General features: G+C 33.4%; 1 protein-coding gene across 1 annotated transcript in view; it reads right to left on the bottom strand.

The window, feature by feature from the left end:
- Positions 1-440: 440 nt before the first annotated feature.
- Positions 441-21,913, bottom strand: part of LOC136034398 (coiled-coil domain-containing protein 130 homolog) — a 43,036-nt gene continuing 21,563 nt past the window's right edge. Inside the window, exons 4-7 of the mRNA XM_065715551.1 lie at positions 12,138-12,209; positions 7,289-7,474; positions 5,291-5,429; positions 441-1,102 (exon numbers count right to left, since the gene is read on the bottom strand). Coding sequence (XP_065571623.1) covers positions 678-1,102; positions 5,291-5,429; positions 7,289-7,474; positions 12,138-12,209 — 822 coding nt within the window. The 3' untranslated portion in view covers positions 441-677. The remainder of the gene's footprint in view (positions 1,103-5,290; positions 5,430-7,288; positions 7,475-12,137; positions 12,210-21,913) is intronic.

The raw sequence follows: 21,913 nt of genomic DNA, 5'->3' as shown, positions 1-21,913 counted from the left end.
CGGAGATGTTTTCGCGTAGTCTCATCACTAGAATGAAATTCCAGGCCCTGCGGATTGGGGCAGATGAGATCGAACTCCGCATCCCGTTTTAAAAAGAAGAGGCCAATCCCACTGTGCCACCAAAGGGCTCATCGAGGATTATTGATAAACTTTAAGAAAAATCTGCTTCTTCTTCTTGCTTTGTTTACAATTATTACTATTGGATTATTATGAAGATGCTTTCGCACAATACCATCACCGAAAACAAATTCCAGCCTCCGTGGGTTGCGGCAGCTAAGATCGAACTCCATATTCCGTATCACAAAGAAGAGGTCAATCTCACTGCGTCACCGTAGGACATTTGCATTTCATTCTTGATATGTCTCATTCTATTAAATTAAAATAATTCAAAATATTTGACTGGCCAAATTCGATGCATTTCTCAAATTTAGTAAAAGAAGGCTGTGAGACATATATATTTAAATCTGTTAGATATTTAATTGATATATATAAGATTCCGCAAATCTGTCAAAAGCACTTCGTCACATGACGGTTATGACATGCAGTACATTCTTTCCAAAAAGAACAGAAACAAAGGAATATACATTTTTGGCTGGAATATTGCAACAGTGTGAACCATGCAGCAGCGCTGTTGGAGAAGTAGAACAATAATGAAGGACAGAAATCACTAAAAGGGATCACAGATTAGGTGAAGCAGAGAAAGGATTAGGTAGTGAACGTTCCACAACGCACGAGCCGTCGTTTGTACCTGAAACTTCTTCATCTGAACCTAAACTACTCGAACTAGAATCATACTGACACAAAGATCTAAGAGTATTTTCACTAGTAACGTCATTGCGTTCGAAAAATTCGTTACAGCTACCACTTGCTAAGCCATTCTTTGATTCACCACTTTCATCATCACTAGGATTTTGTACTGAATTGAAAGAGTCATCATTTTTTGCTTTCTTGAGGTCATTACCTTTTTGCTGTAACTCTCGGTTTCGCTTTCCTTTTATGATATATTTTATAGAAGAGCTCCCAGACGCAAGTTCTCGAGGATGAGAGAAAATAGAACTTGACTGCAGGGCTAATTGGCGCTGTTGACGCTTCTCCTCAGGACCTTAAAAAAATATATTTGAGAGGAATGTCAGCAATTGAAAATTAAAAACTTGAAAAATTTATTTCTGGTCTGAGAAACTTAACCTATGAAGAAAAACCCTCACAATTGAACAAACCCAACTGAAAAAAACGAGAGATGACCAAAAGGAGATCAGACAAAACTGTACAAAAGAAAAGCATAGCCTGGAAAAACAGTCTTTCAGAAATATTCTCACCCTCCAGAACCACTTTTTACAAGATGTTACCATGAAAAAGTGTTCAAACCTTTAGGCCAACAATAGATAGATCAAGGGTCAACTTCTGGAGTGTCTATGCCAGAGATGATTAAAACTCACTTTCAAAAGCAATTGTGCAATCAGAAAATTTAAATAGTTTTTAAAATAGTGTGAGCCAATTTTGGTGAGAACATTTGGTAAAATTCTAGAAGAGCTTGTCTTTGCTATCTTCGACAGGGGTTAAGTAAGGAAAATGGAACTTTCAGTAATGAATCCAGGGCCAAAAACGTAATCGGGGAAGGTATTGCCAAGCTACTATGTTAACCCTATTTTTATTTCTAAGTCTTAGGATGTGCCTACTTGACAAGTCTATAGGCTTATCTATTGGAAAGTTCGACTGTCAGAAATTCGACATGTGGTGAAGGGGGGTTGGTAATGCTTATCTATTGGAAAGTTCGACTGTCAGAAATTCGACATGTGGTGAAGGGGGGTTGGTAATAAGGATATTATTCGTTTCCTAGATTTTGTGAAGAGTTGAAAGAATTGAGAGAAGTTTTTCTGAGATTGTTTGACAGCGAGGAATGTATGAATATTATTCTAAGTGATGGTAATTTTTAGGGATAGAGAGAATAGAGAGTTGTTGAAATTTTTGACCCTGTTTATCAGAAAAATGCCCTTTTTGAAAATTTAACTTCTTTTATCTTCAATGTTAAAACCCTGGACCGATCTATTACCACTTGAAGTCCTGAAAGAATTTGCTAATTAATCTAAGCCTACAAATAGACACGCGACGACTCACACAGGTTAAACCTAGATCCCAAGGCTTCAAAGGATGCTGGGTTATTCTAATTTATTCGGCCATTCATTGCCTTTGGTCAGAGAGGTGTGTCGTAAAGTGTCTTGATTAATTGTAAGTTGATTTTGCGACAATTCTTGTACTGAGTTCAGAGTGAAAAGTAATATTTCTTTTATTTTATATATTTGACTTTTTGATTAGCCCAGGTAGGGTCTGAAGCCTATAGAGGCTGAGATTAGATCAGCTTGGTATAGGAAGAGAATCCTATTCTAAGCAAGAGATCTTTCCCCGAGGGAAAGAATGATAAGTGGGGAGCTCAATGCTTATGGTGCCTGGGGCCAAGTAGTGTGGATATTTTATACCACGGGAAAGTACACTTGTCAGGACCCTAACGGTTTTATTGTGCAAACCGCCAGAGGCAGGACCCCTAGAAATCCTTGGCTTGTGGAAGTTACCCTGACTCCTGAAGTACCGCCAGGTTACTCTAATAGAATTAGAAGTTTCCCCAAGAGTGGCGTTGGCGTAAGAACCCCACCTCCCTCCGCCTACAAGGGTTGATTGGTTCAAACATGGCATATAGGGACCATTTTCTATAGTGTATAGCTTATTTAATTATTTGAAAAATAAAGCATGTTTTTGTATATAATTTAATTGATTTTTTTGTATTAATAATGACCCATTAGGGCTTTTAGCGTTAATAAATTCCATATCCTGCTGACATTTTCCTGGAGAGCGCTACCTTTTTTAGGAGCCAAACAAATCTAGACCGGTACTGCTTCCCCCAATTCCCATATTTTTGGAGTTTTCTAAATTTCTTCTATTGCAAAGCCAAAATATCCTAATTCGATTGCAATTTAACTCAAAATATTCCTGGGTAAGACTTTTGGAGGAGGAAGGGGGATCGTCTAATGATAGCTTCAGAAAAGGTTCACAATTACCCATTATTTCTTGTTCCATTTCTTCTGATTGTTGTTTTTAAGCTAAAACCTACAGTCGTTACCCAGCATTTTAATCGGTCCTTAGTTCTATTTTTAAACTAAAGCTTAGTTCATTGTAATAGTTTATTTAACTGTAAAATATTTACAGTAAAATAGCAATTTACAAGACATAATTCCCATTTCCATGTAATAACTATTATAAGAGAATTAAAGCACTAAAAATCACTTAAGCTATTTCAGAGGTTCGAGAAATGTTGTCGCAGCGCCATTTATTTTGAATTGTGTTTCTAATTGAGCGGATTTTCTTAAAAATTAGCCACATGGTAAAGATGAATTCTATAATTGTTTAGTTCATTCAGATTTTTTGCAATGTGTTAATATTTGTGATTTGGTAAAATTTATAATATTTAGTTTACCTATTGTTGCTAAAAAGAGGGATATATTAACAGGATAAGCTTGTTTTGGTTTTACTTGGTTGTTTTACATTTGCTGTTTTTTTTTTCTTTCATAGGCATGTATTTTGGGGGTGATACCTGACACGGGGATGCCATGGATATTCTGTGGTAGCCACAACACTGTGCTGGGTAGAGGATTTAAAGTGGCGAAACCCTATATAGGCCAGTGTATTCTACTGATGAGCCCTTATGTTGGGTGTTGCCTCTGAATTATTTGTTTATATTATTTTTTCTATTGTTTGATAAATGATGACTTATACTTATTGACGACATGACTGCCTGTCCATGGATTATTCTTTATGGTTGATTGTGTATGGCTATGCTGTTTGACCTATGTGATTGTATGGATGAGTAGGGTTAAGGCCTCATTCAAGTGCTGGTCTATATTAATCACTAATTTAGGAAAACAGTCTTCCTTTTCTCCTTCTGTCTCTTTTTTTTTTTTTTTTTTTTTTTTTTTTTTTTTTGTGCTGTTGCATTGGTGATTTCTCTTTTCATGATATATATATATATATTATATATATATATATATATATATATATATATATATATATATATATATATATATATATATATATATATATATATATATATATATATATATATATTCCAGGCAGTTTTCTGGATTTATTTTGCCGTGAATTATTTAGGGGTTTCCACAGTATATGACCACTCTCATGGTTCCAAGACTATTTTACAAATTGCTTATGATTCTAGCTCAATTAGTTCAGCTGTTAATGCAGTTCCCACAAAGAAAGAATTAACAACACACACACAGTTGATTATACAATGCATGCACATAAACAAGCAAAAGGTATATATTAAATGTCAACTATACATAAATACCAGTTAGCAAAAAGACTGCTTCACGGGTTTTATGCCCGGTTCAACCCTATGGGTTCTATGCCCGTCAGCCCGTTTCACTCACCACAGCCGGTGACTCGGGCTATTACCACAGACGAAAGTTATATATCACAGACATCCAACTGAGCAAGTTTTTGATAACCGATAAATTTGGTATTTGTGCTCGTTTGTTTATCATTGTCTTGCAAAAAGCTTAATGAATCTCGCTATCATCATAAAAATTCAAAAGAAATAATCATAATCTTTCCATTGATTGCTAAAAGTTTTGATCCTACGATCATTATAATAATATTGGTGAATAAATATGAATTGGCCGTTGGAATGAATTGATTGTATAGTCAATATGTCAACACTGTCTTCCAACGTCACCACCAATCACCACCAATAGCTTGTCACCACCAATTGCTTGAAGCCACATATGACACCCGGTCTCTTTTTTGACACTGCCAGATACGTCTGTTGAACATGTGCATTATCTACCTGCTGTTTGAGGTCTTTACTCATTCACAATTTTAAAAAAAAGTAAGTAAGTAAGATGGCACTAGACCCTTAAGGTCCATTCACAACTATTGCTGCCCTTGCTAAAGTTGACAGTTTGGGCCTACAGTCCTATTCCGTGTCGAATTCTCTGAATTTTTAGTGACCTTTTTGTCAGGAATTAAATCTGTCGTTATGGTTTCAAATTTATTCTAAGAAATATTTTTTTTTATCAATTTGGATAGCTTTTTTTTTCACTGCACGGAAGCACATACAAAGACAAACATACGCTTGGTTTTACATAGATAGGTGTATACTTGAAAGGACAGAATATAGATGGCAGCATGTGTTGCCTATTACCCATGGCATGTACTTAAACACCACCTGCATTCTGACTACCCTAGAAACTAAGCACGTTATGAGTCTAGTATAGAATATGCTTACTTTGTAAAGGGATTAAACGTAATAAAGCTGCAGTCCTGTTGTCTTCATCAGATTTGGGCAACAAATTTATGCTTAAACATCCTCTATTTAACAGCTCTTTATCTTCAGCTATTAGTTTCTTCTCGGTTTTCTTTCTATCCTGAAAATAGGGAAGAAATAAAATCGAAATTGACGTGATATTTTACGCAGTGGAGGTTTTTTACTGCAACTCAATGAATTTTCTTTTTTTCCAATTTCTTCAATGAAAAATACAAAAAAGGGTATTTTTCAGTAACAAATACCCCAAAAACGTGTTTTTCAGAACCAGGAAGAAGAGCCAAAAACTAGGGGCGGCACACGACCTAGAAGTTTTTTCTATTTTTTCTTTCATTGAAAAATTCCCAAAAAGGGATTTCTTTAAGTGGAAATACCCTTTAAAAGGTATTTTTCAAAACATAAAGGTGAGGGGAAGACTAGTGACGACATACGACCACAACTGTTAAATTTAGTATGCCAAATGTACCTAATTAATATTCTTTCCTGGAAAAAATAAACCAATTGTTCTAGACTCAACTATGAAAACAACCCTCTAAATATCCAAACTTTGAAGTCGCAATAAGAGAACCTAGTAACCTTTTATAGAAAGCATTTTATGATGCAATACCACATTAAACGAAAATAGCAGGGTCCCATAGAGGATAAAATTGAACTCTTTGGCTATTAAGATGCTAAGAATCCGAGAAGGGAGAGCTTAGACATGCTGAATATGTTGTCGTATATTTTTTTCAAGTTTCGGTAGAGATGGCATCTACTCCTGTCAACATAACTAGAAGTCTTTTTTTAATCAAATTTATCAAAAATAGTACCTCACATCTTGATAGATATTATATACTTGGAATCAGAATGGAACAAATAATTGTGAAAATTTTATCCGAGTTTGCACAGCTTTATTTTGCCATGAGCCACAGCCAGTGAGGCGTGAGACGCCACATTTTTTTGGTGAAACAAAATTTTTTTCTTCATTTTTTTTCGTTTTCCCGCAATTTTTCTTTCAGCTGGTGAAATATAGTCCTGTTCAATTACTGCCCTTGTTTGGAGGTAATTTATTAATATAACTCCATGGCTATTGCAAAAAAAAGTCATCACCATTTTCTCAGCCAGAAAAATATAATTTGCAGTTAACTGTTTCCACTCCATTTTTCTTTCGTGTGTTTAGTGTTGCATCCAATTTTTATTCGTGTTTCGTGTGTTTGTTTATTTGTGTATTTGTTTGTATTTGCGTGTGTATTTGTTTATTTGTGTATTTGTTTCGTGTATTTAGTGTTGCATCCAAGTTTTATTCACAATGATTAATCGACGCCAAAACTCCTAAACTATAGCGCTTAGATTGCACCGACAGATCGTAAAATATGCTCATTCGAACATGCTTTGGTCTAACACGAGCAAAAGCGGCATTCAACGGCACCAATAAAACCATCGCAGACTGAAATCCTATATCCTAACTGAAAAGCCTTTTCATTTTGGAATATCCATAGCAACTAACGGCTCTATCAAGGCATCGTTAATATTTTTACCAAGATTTTCTCTCTTTTTTTAATATATTCAGGTGCGCATCTTATTTTGCATGAATGTATTAGGGTTGTTTTCACTTTTTTCTCTTTTAAATGACAGAGGTACCCATTTCTTTATTTCTCACTATCGAAAATTTTATTTCCTCACTTTCAACATTTTTTTTTTTTTTTTTTTTTTTAGCAAAAAAATTTATTCCCGCACTTTCTTATATATAAATATATAAAAACAATTTTTTATATAATTAAATTTTTATTCATTTTTTAATTTTTATTTGTTTTTATATAGCCATTTTTTTCCAATCTTAAAAAAATTATTTCCTCACTTTCCACAGAAGTTTCTTTCTCTTGTTCAGTTGTTACTGTGCTGTTTAGTGATGTTTTGTACGGGTTAATGGGTATTTTCTCAGGACGTAAGGTCTCAGCAAAGGTATGATATCAGAAAACTTACCCTCATTAAATCCCTGAGGTGTCTGTTCGCTGCGTAATCATCTTTCCAAACTTCTTGGTGGGCTTGTAGCCTAGCAATCGTTGGCCTTGAATCTTTGGCCTTTGCTGTGTCTGCAGCCCCATGCTCTAACTTAAACATAGCATCAGATGCTAGCTTTCGCGAAACTGCTTTATCTTCTGGAACCACCTTAAAGGAAAATGAAAAAAAGACATAAAAAAGAAGATTTCTCTGAAGAAAGAAATTCGAAGATTTCGAGCCAACCATCAGATAAATAAGCAGATGCTTGCAGACGAGGGTTACATATGAACAATTGGCCTACTTTAAAAATGGGGGTAGGAGCATGTCAACTCAACTTCCCAAAAAGTATGATTTTCTAATATTAGGTTTAAAAAAATAGATAAGCACGAATTCGATGCCAAAAAATACATTGCATAGTCCATTTTAATAGAATCCTAAAAATAGCAAATACACCAAACCCCTCCCATCAACTTTGCAAAAAATTAGGCATGTTCAATTTTTTTTAACCGTAATGACAAATTTTTAATCTATGTGACCGGAGGAACTAAGAAATTCCATGGCCCCTCCGGCACTTCCTTCCTTTTCCGCCTTCAAGTTTTAAGGCCCAGAGTGCCTGAAAGATCAATTAAGATTAACTCCAAATATGAAACAGACTTCCTAAAAATTTCTCAGAAGCAACACATGCTATCTCTGAATATATTGGAGGGGTATATTATACATGTTTTATTATAAAACGCGGTCAACTAACTTGATTATTATTAATAAAATTACAAACATAATTCTTAATAAAAGCATATTTTTGTAAATCACAAAAGATTTAATTGTTACTAGTTCCCACAAATTTTGGAAACGCTAGAGACGCCTTATAAAGCTGGTACCGAAAAACCCTCTTTCTGTCGATCTTCAAAATCCAATCGAAGAAAAACATATTGAAATAAGCTCTTTATCACGACTTACGAGAAAACCTTAAAACATTTGATGGAATAGAATAATCTTATGAACATGATAAAAAAGCATACTAAAAAAGGCATACATTTCAATAATCCTTGTCTGGTTTTTGATGGGTAGTAAATAATTGAGACAAAAATTTGAAAATTAGTGAAAAAAGTATGTCAAGTAAAGTAAGTGTTATTCAACAACAGTGGATAGTACCTACCGATAAATCACTAGGGGTGGCAACCCTTGGGTAAAAGTGATTTTCGGGGATTCTGAAAACCGGATTTTTTTTTTTTAGGGAGACAGATATTTTCGGCAAATCCTCGAGAATTCGGGAATAGTGGAAGCACTGGCATTTTCTGACAAAATCTACCGACAAATTTTAGACCATGAAAACTACCAAGTAGCATGCTTAACCGGTTACCCTCTTTTTGCACGCCGGCACATAGGATCGCAAGTTCCGCGTGTCAACCACTCGGCGATGAGTGATTGGCACTTTACAATTGCCTGAATATATGCTTCAAATACTAAAAATTAAATCTACAAATTTAAATATTATATACGGCATCAATAATTGGACTCTAGAATATATATATATATATATATATATATATATATATATATATATATATATATATATATATATATATATATATATATATATATATATATCATGAAAAGAGAAATCACCAATGCAACAGCACAAACACAAAAAAAAAAGAAAAAAAAAAAAAAGAAAAGAGAGAGACAGAAGGAGAAAAGGAAGACTGTTTTCCTAAACCAGTGATCAATATAGACCAGCACTTGAATGAGGCCTTAACCCTACTCATCCATACAATCACATAGGTCAAACAGCATAGCCACACACAATCAACCATAAAGAATAATCCATGGACAGGCAGTCATGTCGTCAATAAGTATAAGTCGTCATTTACCAAACAATAGAAAAAATAATATAGACAAATAATTCAGAGGCAACACCCAACATAAGGGCTCATCAGGAGAATACACTGGCCTATATAGGGTTTCGCCACTCTAAATTCTCTACCCAGCACAGTGTTGTGGCTACCACAGAATATCCATGGCATCCCCGCGTCAGGTATCACCCCCAAAATATATGCCTATGAAGGAAAAAAACAGCAAATGTAAAACAACCAAGTAAAACCAAAACAAGCTTATCCTGTTAATATATCCCTCCCTTTAGCAACAATAGGTAAACTAAATATTATAAATTTTACCAAATCACAAATATTAACACATTGCAAAAAACCTGAATGAACTAAACAATTATAGAATTCATCTTTACCATGTGGCTAATTTTTAAGAAAATCCGCTCAATTAGACACACAATTCAAAATAAATGGCGCTGCGACAACATTTCTCGAACCTCCGAAATTAGTTGAAAATTTCTTTAAGTATTTCTAGATAATTCTTTTGATATTTATTTAAAAGTTCGTTATAATGAAAACTAAATTTTTTAAATTGCCAAGTTAATTTATTTGCAGAAAAACCTCTTGATATCAATTTTTGGCTTAAGATTTTACATCTATTTTTAAAATCAATATAATTACTACAAATCCTTGCATAACGAAGTAACTGTGAGAAAAACGCTGAATATGTGATATTTGAGTGTATATTACTTTCAGGGAATGGGAAACTAATCACTTCAAAATCAAAATCATCCGTTTTATAATACATTTTAAAACTTAATTTATTATTATCACAAATATTAATATTTAAATCTAAGAAATGATTTTCATGACCAGCGCCATGACTAGGCTCAAGAATAAGCTCTGATGGATATATATTTTTAGAAATATCATTGAAATCCTTACAATTTAAGACCAAAATATCATCTAAATATCTTTTATTATTTGACAAAGCATGTTTTAAATTAATTGGATTATTCTTATCCATCATATATTTATATTCTAGTTGACTTAAAAACAAGTCAGCTATAAATGGGCTGGCATTCCCCCCCATGGGAATTCCCACAATTTGCTTGTACAAATCACCCCCAAATCTTATATAAGTATTGTATAAAACAAATTCCGATAACTCAAAAATCATATCCAAGCTGTAACATCTCAAGTTAACTGTAGTATTAAAGCAATTTGTCCATATAGCTTTTTTATTATAAATGTCTATTTTTAAGAACCTTTTACTAGATAAGAGGAAAGATTTCTTGATAACTGTTTTTAAATTATCAAACACTACATTAAGTGATAAATTAGTATACATTGTCGCAAAATCGAAAGACTCAATTCTTTTAGCTGAAACCATTGTTAAAGAATCTATCACCTGCAGTGAATTATTAACACTCCAATATGGATTAAAATTCGAAAATTTTTTAATACCAGAACAATAGGTTTTAAGTTTATTTACAATTTCCTTTAAAATTAAAGAAAGGTCAGTAGCAGCAATGCGGGTTGGACATTTAGCTGCTCCAGCAATAAACCGTGGTTTAGGGGGATTCTTAAGAAATTTTACAGTCCAATATAGGAAAGGGAACTTTTTATCATTGTCATTTATTTTAATATTAAAATTTTTAAAAAGTATTTCTTCAGTCTTTTCAATTAAATTCTCATCCTCTATATTTACCTTTTCGTAAACATTAGTTGTACATAACTCCCTTTTTAAGATATCACAATACAGCTTCTGACAAATTATGGCAAAATTATTATTAGCTTTATCCACTGGCACAATTACAAATTCATTCTTTAGATTAGCAATTGCTTGTTTAATCTTCGCATTATAAAATAATGATTTAGTGTTACTATTTCTTAAGTTAGAATATATTTTATTTCTTATTCTACTAATAATTAAATTCTTCCAACTTTGAAAACTCTCTTTATTTTTATTCTCTTTCTTACACCACTTATCAATAAATAAATCAAAATCATTTTCCAAGCCATCAAGAACACTCGATGGTTTCAGATGATGAGAAAGACAGAAATTAGCCCCTTTATTCATTATAATTTGAAGATCATCTTGCTTTATTATTGACAAGTCCCCTGTTATAACATGTTTGTAAGTAGGATTTACAAATGGGCCAAGTTACTTACAATTACAAACCGGTTTCCAATTTATATCACTATCTAGTCTATTTAGTATTAAATTATAATTAAAAATAATTTGCCCAATAGTTTTTGAAAATTTATAAGTTAAAACTGGACTATCATCATAATTCAAATTACTAGGAAGGGCCTGTTTCACATGCCGCTGATTTAAAATTTCTGGTAAATTAATATCTTCAATCTGCTTACAAGTAAAATTAATAGGTAAATATAATCTGTTATCCTTATTACTAATCTTCTCGAACCTTTTCTTTTTTGAAATAAATTTCGTTTTAGTTAGAATGCAAATTGTATCACATATTACTTTAAATTATAATCAAGAGCTGTATTATTCTTAACAATCCAGAAAAGTTTGATTAAATTCCTCTTGGATAAATCATTTAGACATTTTATTACAGAAATCATACCCCTAGATTCAAGTAGCTGGCATAGATCTATAGAAAGCATATGTACATCTAATTCATTTTTTCTATTATTTTTCCTATGTCCTCTCGATCGTTTTTTACGTTTAGTAGGACAAGTAAAAGAAGGATGGTCCATAAAACCATCAATACATTTAACAACAACATGAGACATGTCACCATATTTTGCTACACGATCATTTAGCCCAAAAGGATAAGCTGTACCAAGAGTATGGATCCAGAAATCCTCATATATATAAATTGGTCAGAGTATTATACCGTTCAGAAAAATATACCCTCCTCGCCCAAGACAAATTTCGGTAGGTTCGCCCCTTTTTGAAAGAAATTTTCCAGACGCCCCGGTTGGATTTGCAATGTTTATAGTCCTTAGTTCAAAAGAGCCAGGGAAATACTTACTTGTTCATTTGTAGTCGGGTCCCAACGCCTCTCCTGCCGCCTTGCTCCACTGATGATGACATAGTCCAAGTTCTACAATTATATACAATAAATGACTGTTTATAAAAAAAATTCCAAGTGAAAATAAAGACTGAAATTAGAACTTAAAACAGAAAGAAATAAGATATGTAGAGAATCACGACCAAAAATGGAAAGAGGGTATCATGGATAGGAGGGTTGTCACTACTGGCTTTTCTGTTGGGAACGAAAAAATATAAATGTTATATTCAGCTCGTTGTTTTTGGAAAATAAAAATCAAGCACAATTTTATTTAAAAAATAAGCATTTTAGGTGCCAAAGATATAACAATTTCACAACATATTATAATTGGGGCATTATATCACATTTATGGAAAAAAGGGCTATTTTTGAGCAAGGATACCACATTGATAATGCAAAACAAACTTATTTTTTAGTATATCCAAATAATTTCCGTAAATACTTGTTAAATCACAGGCGTGACTAGTCTTGCAATATATATATCTATATATATAAAAATAAGTTGTCTGTGTGTGGATCTGTGGATCAGGTGACGTCATGTTTGTTCGCATATGACGTCTGAATTATTTCACACTAATACAAAAGAAGAAAAAAACTAAAAAAGGTAAAAACTACAAAAAAAACTAAAAAGAAAAAAAAACTAAAAAAGCTAAAAAACTAAAAAAAACTAAAAAAAGGTAAAAATCTACTAACTAAAAAAAAACTGAAAAAAATAAAAAAAGGCAAAAACTACAAAAAAAATAAAAACTAATAAAAAAACTAAAAAAGCTAAAAAACTAAAAAAACTAAAAAAAACTAAAAAAAGGTAAAAAACTAAAAACTAAAAAAGAAAAAAACTAAAAAAAAGGAAAAAACTGAAAAATAAAAGAGAAAAAGAAAACTAAAAAAATATGAATAAATATATATAAAAATAAGTTGTTTGTGGGTTATGTCTGTCTGTCTGTCTGTCGAGTGACGTCGTGTTTGTCCGCATATGACGTCTGAATTATTTCACACTAATACAAAAGAAGAAAAAAAACTAAAAAAGGTAAAAACTACAAAAAAAACTAAAAAGAAAAAAAACTAAAAAAGCTAAAAAACTAAAAAAACTAAAAAAAGGTAAAAAACTAAAAACTAAAAAAAACTGAAAAAACTAAAAAAAGGCAAAAACTAAAAAAAAACTAAAAATTAATAAAAAAACTAAAAAAGCTAAAAAACTAAAAAAACTAAAAAAACTAAAAAAAGGTAAAAAACAAAAAAAAACTAAAAACTAAAAAAGAAAAAACTAAAAAAAGGAAAAAACTGAAAAATAAGAGAAAAAGAAAACTAAAAAAATATTAATAAATATAAAAAATATTAGCAATCAACAAAGCACCGAGACACAAATGACGACCGGGACACAGGGAGTATAAATGACGACCAGGACATAAGTAAAAAAAAAACTAAAAAAACTAAAAAAATGGTAAAAACTACAAAAAAACTAAAAACTAATAAAAAAACTAAAAAATCTAAAAATCTAAATAAACTAAAAAAGAAAAAAAAGAAAAAAGGAAAAAAATAAAGGAGAAAAACAAAACTAAAAAACGAATGTATATACAGACCGGGACACCGGGATACAAATGACGACCGGGACACAGGGACACAACTACAATGGGGACGCCGGGGGGCACAGGGGGAGATAAATGACGACCGGGAAACCGGGACACAAGGAATATAAATGACGCCCGGGACACTCAAAGAGAAATCACAGACTGGAACACCGGGACACAAATGACGACCGGGACACAGGGAATATAAATGACGACCGGGACACAGGGACATAACTACAAAGGGGACGCCGGGGTGCACAGGGGGATATATAAATGACGATGGCGACTCAGGGAATGGTCGATTAGCAATCACCATCAACAAAGCTCAAGGGCAATCATTAGAATCATGAGGTATAGATCTGAATACGGATTGTTTTCCCATGGACCATTATATGTTGCATGTTCAAGAGTCGGTAAACCTGACAATCTATTTATATGCACAGACAATGGGACAGCAAAGAATGTTGTATATTCGCAAGTTTTACGTAGTTAAAAACATATATATATATATATATATATATATATATATATATATATATATATATATATATATATATATATATATATCTATATTCACAGGTGGGACATAGGGACACAACTACAATGGCGCGTAACTAATATGGCGCGTAACGACTTACGCGCGCGGGGGGGCTTGGGGGGGGCGCGAAGCGCCCCCACCAACTAGGTGTTGGGGTGGCGCGAAGCGCCACCCCAACAGCTAGTATATATATATATATATATATATATATATATATATATATATATATATATATATATATATATATATATATTTGATTTTGCTTCTTTTATTGTAAACTTTCTTTTCTTCTTTTCCTTTTTTCAGCATTTCACTTCTTCTTTTATTTATTTTATTTTTTTTTTACAAAGAAAGATTAGCAACAAGATACACGCCGCAAGCCAACCTCAATTTTTTGGAAGATAGTCAATATTGTTTGATTTTAAGCCTTTTTTCCACATTACTAGTTAAGAAAAGAAAAGTCTGTAGAATCCAGGTTACTTAAAAATTTACATACAACTATTTTGCCCCTTGGACAAACATGAGCCTTTTATGCTCATCCCTAAGCAATCCAAAAGTAGATTAAATAAAAAAAAACAATTTTTTTAGCTGAAAGTAAGGAGCAACATTAAAACTTAAAACGAACAGAAATTACTCCGTATATGAAATGAGTTGTCCACTCCACAATCCCTCGCTGTTTACGCTAAAGCTTTTAATTGTTTTAAAAAGTAGAATTGTGGCAAAGAGTCAAACTTTAGCGTAAAGAGCGAGGGATTGCGGAGTGGACAAATCATTTCATATACGGAGTAATTTCTGTTCGTTTTAAGTTTTAACGTCGCTCCTTACTTTCAGCTAAAAAAATTGGTTTTTTTATTTAATTTCTGGACGTTTTTGAATTAATGCATGTTTGGTTTTGGCTCTCCGCACATAAATTATTAAAATGAAATTTGTATATTAATTCTTTTTTTGGCTAAATGCCTTTCTCTTAGTTTTGATCAGACGATTTTGAGAAATAAGGGGTGGAGAAGGAGGCCTAGTTGCCCTCCAATTTTTCGGTTACTTAAAAAGGCAACTAGAACTTTTAATTTTTAACAAACGTTTTTATTAGTAAAAAATATACGTAACTTAAGAATTAACTTACGTAACAAACTTTCATAACCTTATATTTTTATTATGTATTAATACCTCGCTCTTTTCACTAAATCGTAAGTTTTGTCCCAATTCTTTAAGAATGACCCCTGAATCAGAAAGGCCGTAGAGTAAATAGTTGAAATTACTAAAAATATTTTAGCATAAAGAGCAAGGTATTTATCTCCTCCTAAATACCTCGCTCTTTATGCTGAAGTATTTTTAGAAACCCTCATATGCGTAATAATCTCTGTTCGTTTTAAGTTTCAATGCTACTTCTTCCTTTAATTTGAAAAAACGTTTTCATGTTTATTTTTCATTGTTTTCTTATAGTAATGCTAGAGAATCCTGCGCCCTTGTCATTGAATTTTTCTTCCCCCATGACAGATTCCTCCAAGGAAAGATCCTCCAACATAGCCCCCTCTCCTCAGCCTCACCCTCAAACAAAATAAAATCCCCCTGAAAACGTCTGTACACTTCCCAATAACCATTACTATATGTAAACACTGGTCAAAGTTTGTAACTTGCAGCCCCTCCCCCAGGGATTGTGGGGGAGTAAGTCATCCCCAAAGACATAGTTATTATGGTTTCAACTATGCTGAACAAAATGGCTATCTCAAAATTTTGATCCATTGACTTCGGGAGAAAAATGAGCGTGGGAGGGGGCCTAGATGCCCTCCAATTTTTTTGGTCACTTAAAAAGGGCACTAGAACTTTTCATTTCCGTCAGAGTGAGCCCTCTTGCGACATTCTAGGACCACTTGGTCGATACGATGACCCCTGGGAAAAAAAAAACAAACAAATAAACACGCACCCATGATTTGTCTTCTGGCAAAAAATACAAAATTCCATATTTTTGTAGATAGGCGCTTGAAACTTCTACAGTAGGGTTCTCTGATACGCTGAATCTGATGGTGTCATTTTCGTTAAGATCCTACTTTTAGGGGGTGTTTCCCCCTATTTTCCTAAATAAGGCAAATTTTCTCAGGCTCGTAACTTTTGATAAAGGTAAGGTAAAGGATACGGCATTAGACTTTACAGTCCCTACCGGCGGTGCTGATCTCCGTTTCTTGGCCCTTCAGCCAGGAAGTGCAATGGGGGGTTGGGGGCCAGCCATCCTGTGCTTTCGCACACCCTTCCTGTTTACCTTCCCCAGATTTCTCCAGGTACCCATTTAGAGCTGGGTCGACTCTGGCTATGCTTACAGAGTCACGCCACTGACCCCCGTCCCAACTGAAGAATTGGGTACACTGGGATTCGAACCCGCGTCCTCTCAGACAAGGATCCCGAATCCAGCGCACCAACCAACTCGGCCAGGACGGCTTTTGATAGGTAAGACTAAACTTGATGAAACTTCTATATTTAAAATCAGCATCAAAATGCGATTCTTTTGATGTAGCAATTGATATCAAAATTCAATTTTTTAGAGTTTTGGTTACTATTGAGCCAGGTCGCTCCTTACTACAGTTCGTTACCACGAACTGTTTGATATAGATGAGATAAAAGTGTAATATAAGCACAATATGAGAGATGAATATAAAAAACAAACCAACAGATGAAAGCGTAATATAAGAAGAATATGAGAGATGAATATAAAAAATAAACCAACATGTAATACATGAAAGTGTAATATAAGAACAATATGAGAGATAAATATAAAAACTAAAACAAACAGATGAGAGTGTAATATAAGCAGAATATGAGAAATGAATATAAAAAATAAACCAACATGTAATATATTAAAGTGTAATATAAGATGTAATAATGGGATGAAAGTGTAATATAAGCAGAATATGAGAGATGAATATAAAAAATAAACCAACATGTAACAATGAGATGAAAGTGTAATATAAGCAGAATATAAGAGATGAATATAAAAAATAAACCAACATGTAATATATGAAAGTGTCATATAAAAGGAAATGTAATATAAGATGTAATAATGAGATGAAAGTGTAATATAAGGACAATATGAGAAATGAATACAAAAAAATAAACCAACAGATGAGAGTGTAATATAAGCAGAATATGAGGGATGAATATACAAAATAAACCAACAGATGAGAGTGTATATATAAAAAATGAACCAACATGTAATATATGAAAGTGTAATATAAGATGAAATGTAATATAAGATGTAATAATGAGATGAAAGCGTAATAGAAGCACAATATGAGAGATGAATATAAAAAATAAACCAACATATTTATTTAGACTTTTAAATAATATTTGTAATATAATTCTAGATTCAACTGTTCATACGAATTTTTTAATGTTTAGATATGAACAGTTAATTTTACAGCTTTCTAGTGTTGATATTAAAATTAAAAATAATTAAGTCAAAATAAATCTTAAAAATAATCTTAATAAATTAACTCAAAATTCAAAATAGCAAGCCGTTTGATTTCATTTTTTCGCTATAATAGGCATTAAATTCTCATCCCAGTGGCAATACTGGAAATTTAAATTCAGTCTTAACTTGATCTTAACAGCAAAGATTTAAAATAGTACTGGTTTTTCTGGACTATAACTTCTGCAGTGAATTCAAAAAAAAAAATCAAGTACACTATATGGAGCTTGTCAGCTTAAAAAATCAATAATATAAGTTGAACAGCCAGTAATGATGGCAAAGAAAAAGGGACTAATTGGACCCAATCTCGATCTTTCAGCCAAAGGAGGGCTAGTTTAAGACCTAGGTATAAGAAAATTTTTGACCCCCTCTAAGAAACCTCATATTTTACGGATGTATCTAAGTCAATACACTTTGTCCATAAACTACATATCCGTGCCGAAAATACATAATTTCAGACCCTTGATCTCCACAAAGAGATTAATATCTAGGGGTTAAACTAAGGTAAAGATCTAGTAGTTGACCTCTTCTGAAGGCAACATGCCAAATAAATAAAAGTAGCACCAGTGAATTCCTTATTTCATGCTATTTCCATATCATGATCGCTTTCTTGTCACATTACTGAAACATACACCCTACCCTACCAATGTTCCCGGGTATAGCCCCACATGCGGCATAGGTCCTTTATTGAAACGGGTTTTCTGCAGTTTTGACTGATTCAATCTGGACTCATCTGTTTCGTCTGGGATTGTTAGCAATATCTACCAAGATATTGTTTGAAATGACTTTGAAAACTGTGTAACAACAGAAGAAAACATGATATTGATAGTCTGATATTAGGAACACAGTCTATATTTTAATGTAAGAATTTCACTATTTTAGTGCCTTCTTTTAGTTTTTTATATATATTGTTAGAGCTACATATGGGACCATCAGGGGGAGGGGGTGTTTATGGTCAGATAAGTGACTATGATATTTGGAAGAAGCATAAAAGAACAAATCAATGGCGCTACTTTTATTTGTATAGCATACTTTCTTCAGAAGAGAACAACCACTAAATATTTATCCAAATTTATCAGATTGTAGTTGAGGCAAATTTTATTTTAGGGGATTCATATTTTGTGTTCTCCTTGATTTGATATAACTTAAAGAAATATTTTTTAAAAGAATTTTTTTCAACAAGCACTAATTAAAAAAGAAAAAAAAATAGCATATAAGGTAACATTGTCTTGCATTTTGCTATCCGTGTTTGTATCTATCCCTGAAACTACTCGTCATGTGTCCCAACGTTGGATAATAGTTTTTTTTTTTTTTATTCTTTTGAACTTACCTTAGTTTTACCTTAAAAACCATAATAGTCATAACATTAAGTTAGTATCAATAATTGAAATCACTTTGCCACAAAAACCAAAATCGGGTTTCACTAGACCATCTATGTCCATTTTTCCTCTTTATGCTAACCAATTGCTTTATAAACAGGTCTTTTGGCTCAAGAAATTTTCACTCTGATTCGAATCCACTTCTTGTTGCTGAATTTTATCAGATTCTTAGTGACTATAGTTGAATTTTTTGGTCTGACACAAAACTGATGAGAAAATATTAGGTGACTTAATGTTATATCCTTCAAAAGGAGTGTTCTAGATTCCCAATTAAGCTACCTTTCTGATTTTTATTCTTGTCAAAAAAAGAAGAAGATTATAACTATATTAACCATTCAGATATAAACTGGACCAAGTCCATAAAACAAACACAAGGGGTAAATCCAAAACTGATGAGAAAATATTAGGTGACCCAATGTTATATCCTTCAAAAGAAGTGTTCTAGATTCCCAAACAAGCTACCTTTCTGATTTTTATTCTTGTCAAAAAAAAGAAGAAGATTATAACTATATTAACCCTTCAGATATAAGCTGGACCAAGTCCAAGTCCTTCCGGTGGACTGGCCTGTGTCTTTAAACGGGACATTCATCTACCCTCAGTACTCTCAGTACTAGTACTCTTCTACTCCGACGAATTTTTTTTGGCTGTGCGTGTCGGCAGTATTGTATTTATAAACTCCTATCTCCCATATGCAGGATACTCGATCAGATCCTTAACTAAATTCGGAAAGGCGTGTGGTCTGCTTAAGAATCTTGTGAATCAGGTACTGTTAAACTTTCTACAGTATATAATAATTGGAGACCTAAATACTGATATTAATCGATCTTCTGTGAGAAGGGAACTGCTTTTTGAGTGTCTTCCTTCATACCGCGTTGTGCCCAAATCCCACATTTTTTCATATGTTCATCATTCTGGAAGAACAAGTGATATTGACCATATTATTTGCTCTCCTGGTATCATCTCTTCTTCTGCTTCTGTTCATGTTAACGAGCAAGATACCGACCACATGCCAATTTCAGCGACATTTACGATGGATATTGATCTATCGGAAACCAATTGCTCGCGAGAAAAATCGAAGTGGTTTGAAAAAAGTAATTGGAGCAAAGCCAATATACCGCACTACATCTCTACCTTGACAACCCTTCTTTCTGCCATACGTGTTCCATATCATCTTTTTCAGCGCCAGGTACCTACGAATGGTAAAGCCGATATTGACTGTTATTATAACCAACTTGTGATGTGTATGAAAAGGGCAGAAGAAGCTGCCGTACCTCGACAACGTATTCGTAAAAGAACACAAAAACCTATCTGTCAATAGACCCTTGTTTAACGTCGATAAAAAATAAAGCAAAATTATGGCTACAGGTATGGAATGAATGTGGTCGGCCAAGTTCTGGGTGTGTCGCTGATATCAAACCTAAAGCTAAAACCAATTATAAACGTTACCTTAGGTCGGCACGTTACCGCGGTATGGATTTCCCTGTAAGTAGGGAGGATTGGCGAAAAGTGATCAATTCTGACAAGATAAATGATGAAACTATGACAAGTAATTGCCTTCCAACTTCAGCTTGGTATAAACATTATTCTTCGATTTTTTCAGTGATTAATTATTCAGTGCATTCTGTGTATACTCGCCTTCTTACCCCCCTCTTTAGTACAACGTTCTCGCAACGCCATATAGTGCCCATATCTTTTTCTTCCGTAATTAATGCTGTTAAAAGTTTAAAATCTAATTCAATAGATAAGGATGGTATTGCCGATTGAATGCACCCCCTTTACATCTCACTTTCAGCTTCTTTTTCAAATGTGTCTATGTACTTCATACGTACCTGAGAGTTTTCTGTGTGGCACTGTTTCGTCAATTTTAAAAAGGGGAAAATCAGCGATTGATTGTTCTTGCTATCGACCTATTACTGTATCTTGTAATATTAGTAAGGTTTTTGAGTATATCCTTCTACCATTTTTGACTAAAAATATTATTGAGGATGAGAACCAATTTGGTTTTCGGAGTGGGGTAGGTTGTCAGCATGCGCATAAGATTCTGTCTTCTCTATTGGCTGATAATTCTTCCAAGGGAAATGGTCTTTATATTTGTGCTTTAGATCTTTCGAAAGCGTTTGATAGTGTGGTCCATAGTCAGCTCATTTTTTCCTTGTATAATTCCGGGGTCAATCTCTCTATTATAATGCTTCTTAGGTTTTGGTATTCAAATTCGTTTCTTCAATTAGGATCTGCACCAGACACTATTATAAGAATGCGAAGAGGTGTTAGGCAGGGTGGTGTTCTGTCCCCTACGCTTTTTAAGATTTGTATTTCTAGTGTGCTGGCTAAGATTTCAGGTACATACCTTTCTGGTCTTGCGGATGTTTCTTATCTTGCAATGCTGACGACTTGCTTCTGATTAGTCGTTCCAAAAAGGGTCTTTCCAATATGGTCTCTATAGTTTCTGATGCTTTCTCTGATATTGGCCTTTCAATTAATATAGATAAATGTGAGTTTCTTCCCTATAACTGTATTACTGCTACTCCCCTTCACTGTAATAACTTCACTATCCCGCTTGTTGATTGTATTCGTTGGCTTGGTATCTCTATTACTAACAATCTTTCGAGCTTACGTCAGCGTACTGTTTGTGATATAAGTAAAAAGATTCAGATTGGTTATGCAAAAATTGTTGCAAATAGAGGGAAGTATAATAGACGTGCGCTGGCTAAACTTTATTCTACTTTCTGTGATCATTCTGTCCTTTATGCTTCAGGTCTTTTCCCCCTTCTTAATAATGGTAATTTAAAAAGAATT

The sequence above is a fragment of the Artemia franciscana genome, chromosome 13 (assembly GCF_032884065.1).
Source record: "Artemia franciscana chromosome 13, ASM3288406v1, whole genome shotgun sequence".
Classification (NCBI taxonomy): domain Eukaryota; kingdom Metazoa; phylum Arthropoda; class Branchiopoda; order Anostraca; family Artemiidae; genus Artemia; species Artemia franciscana.
This window is presented reverse-complemented; position numbering and strand designations above follow the sequence as displayed.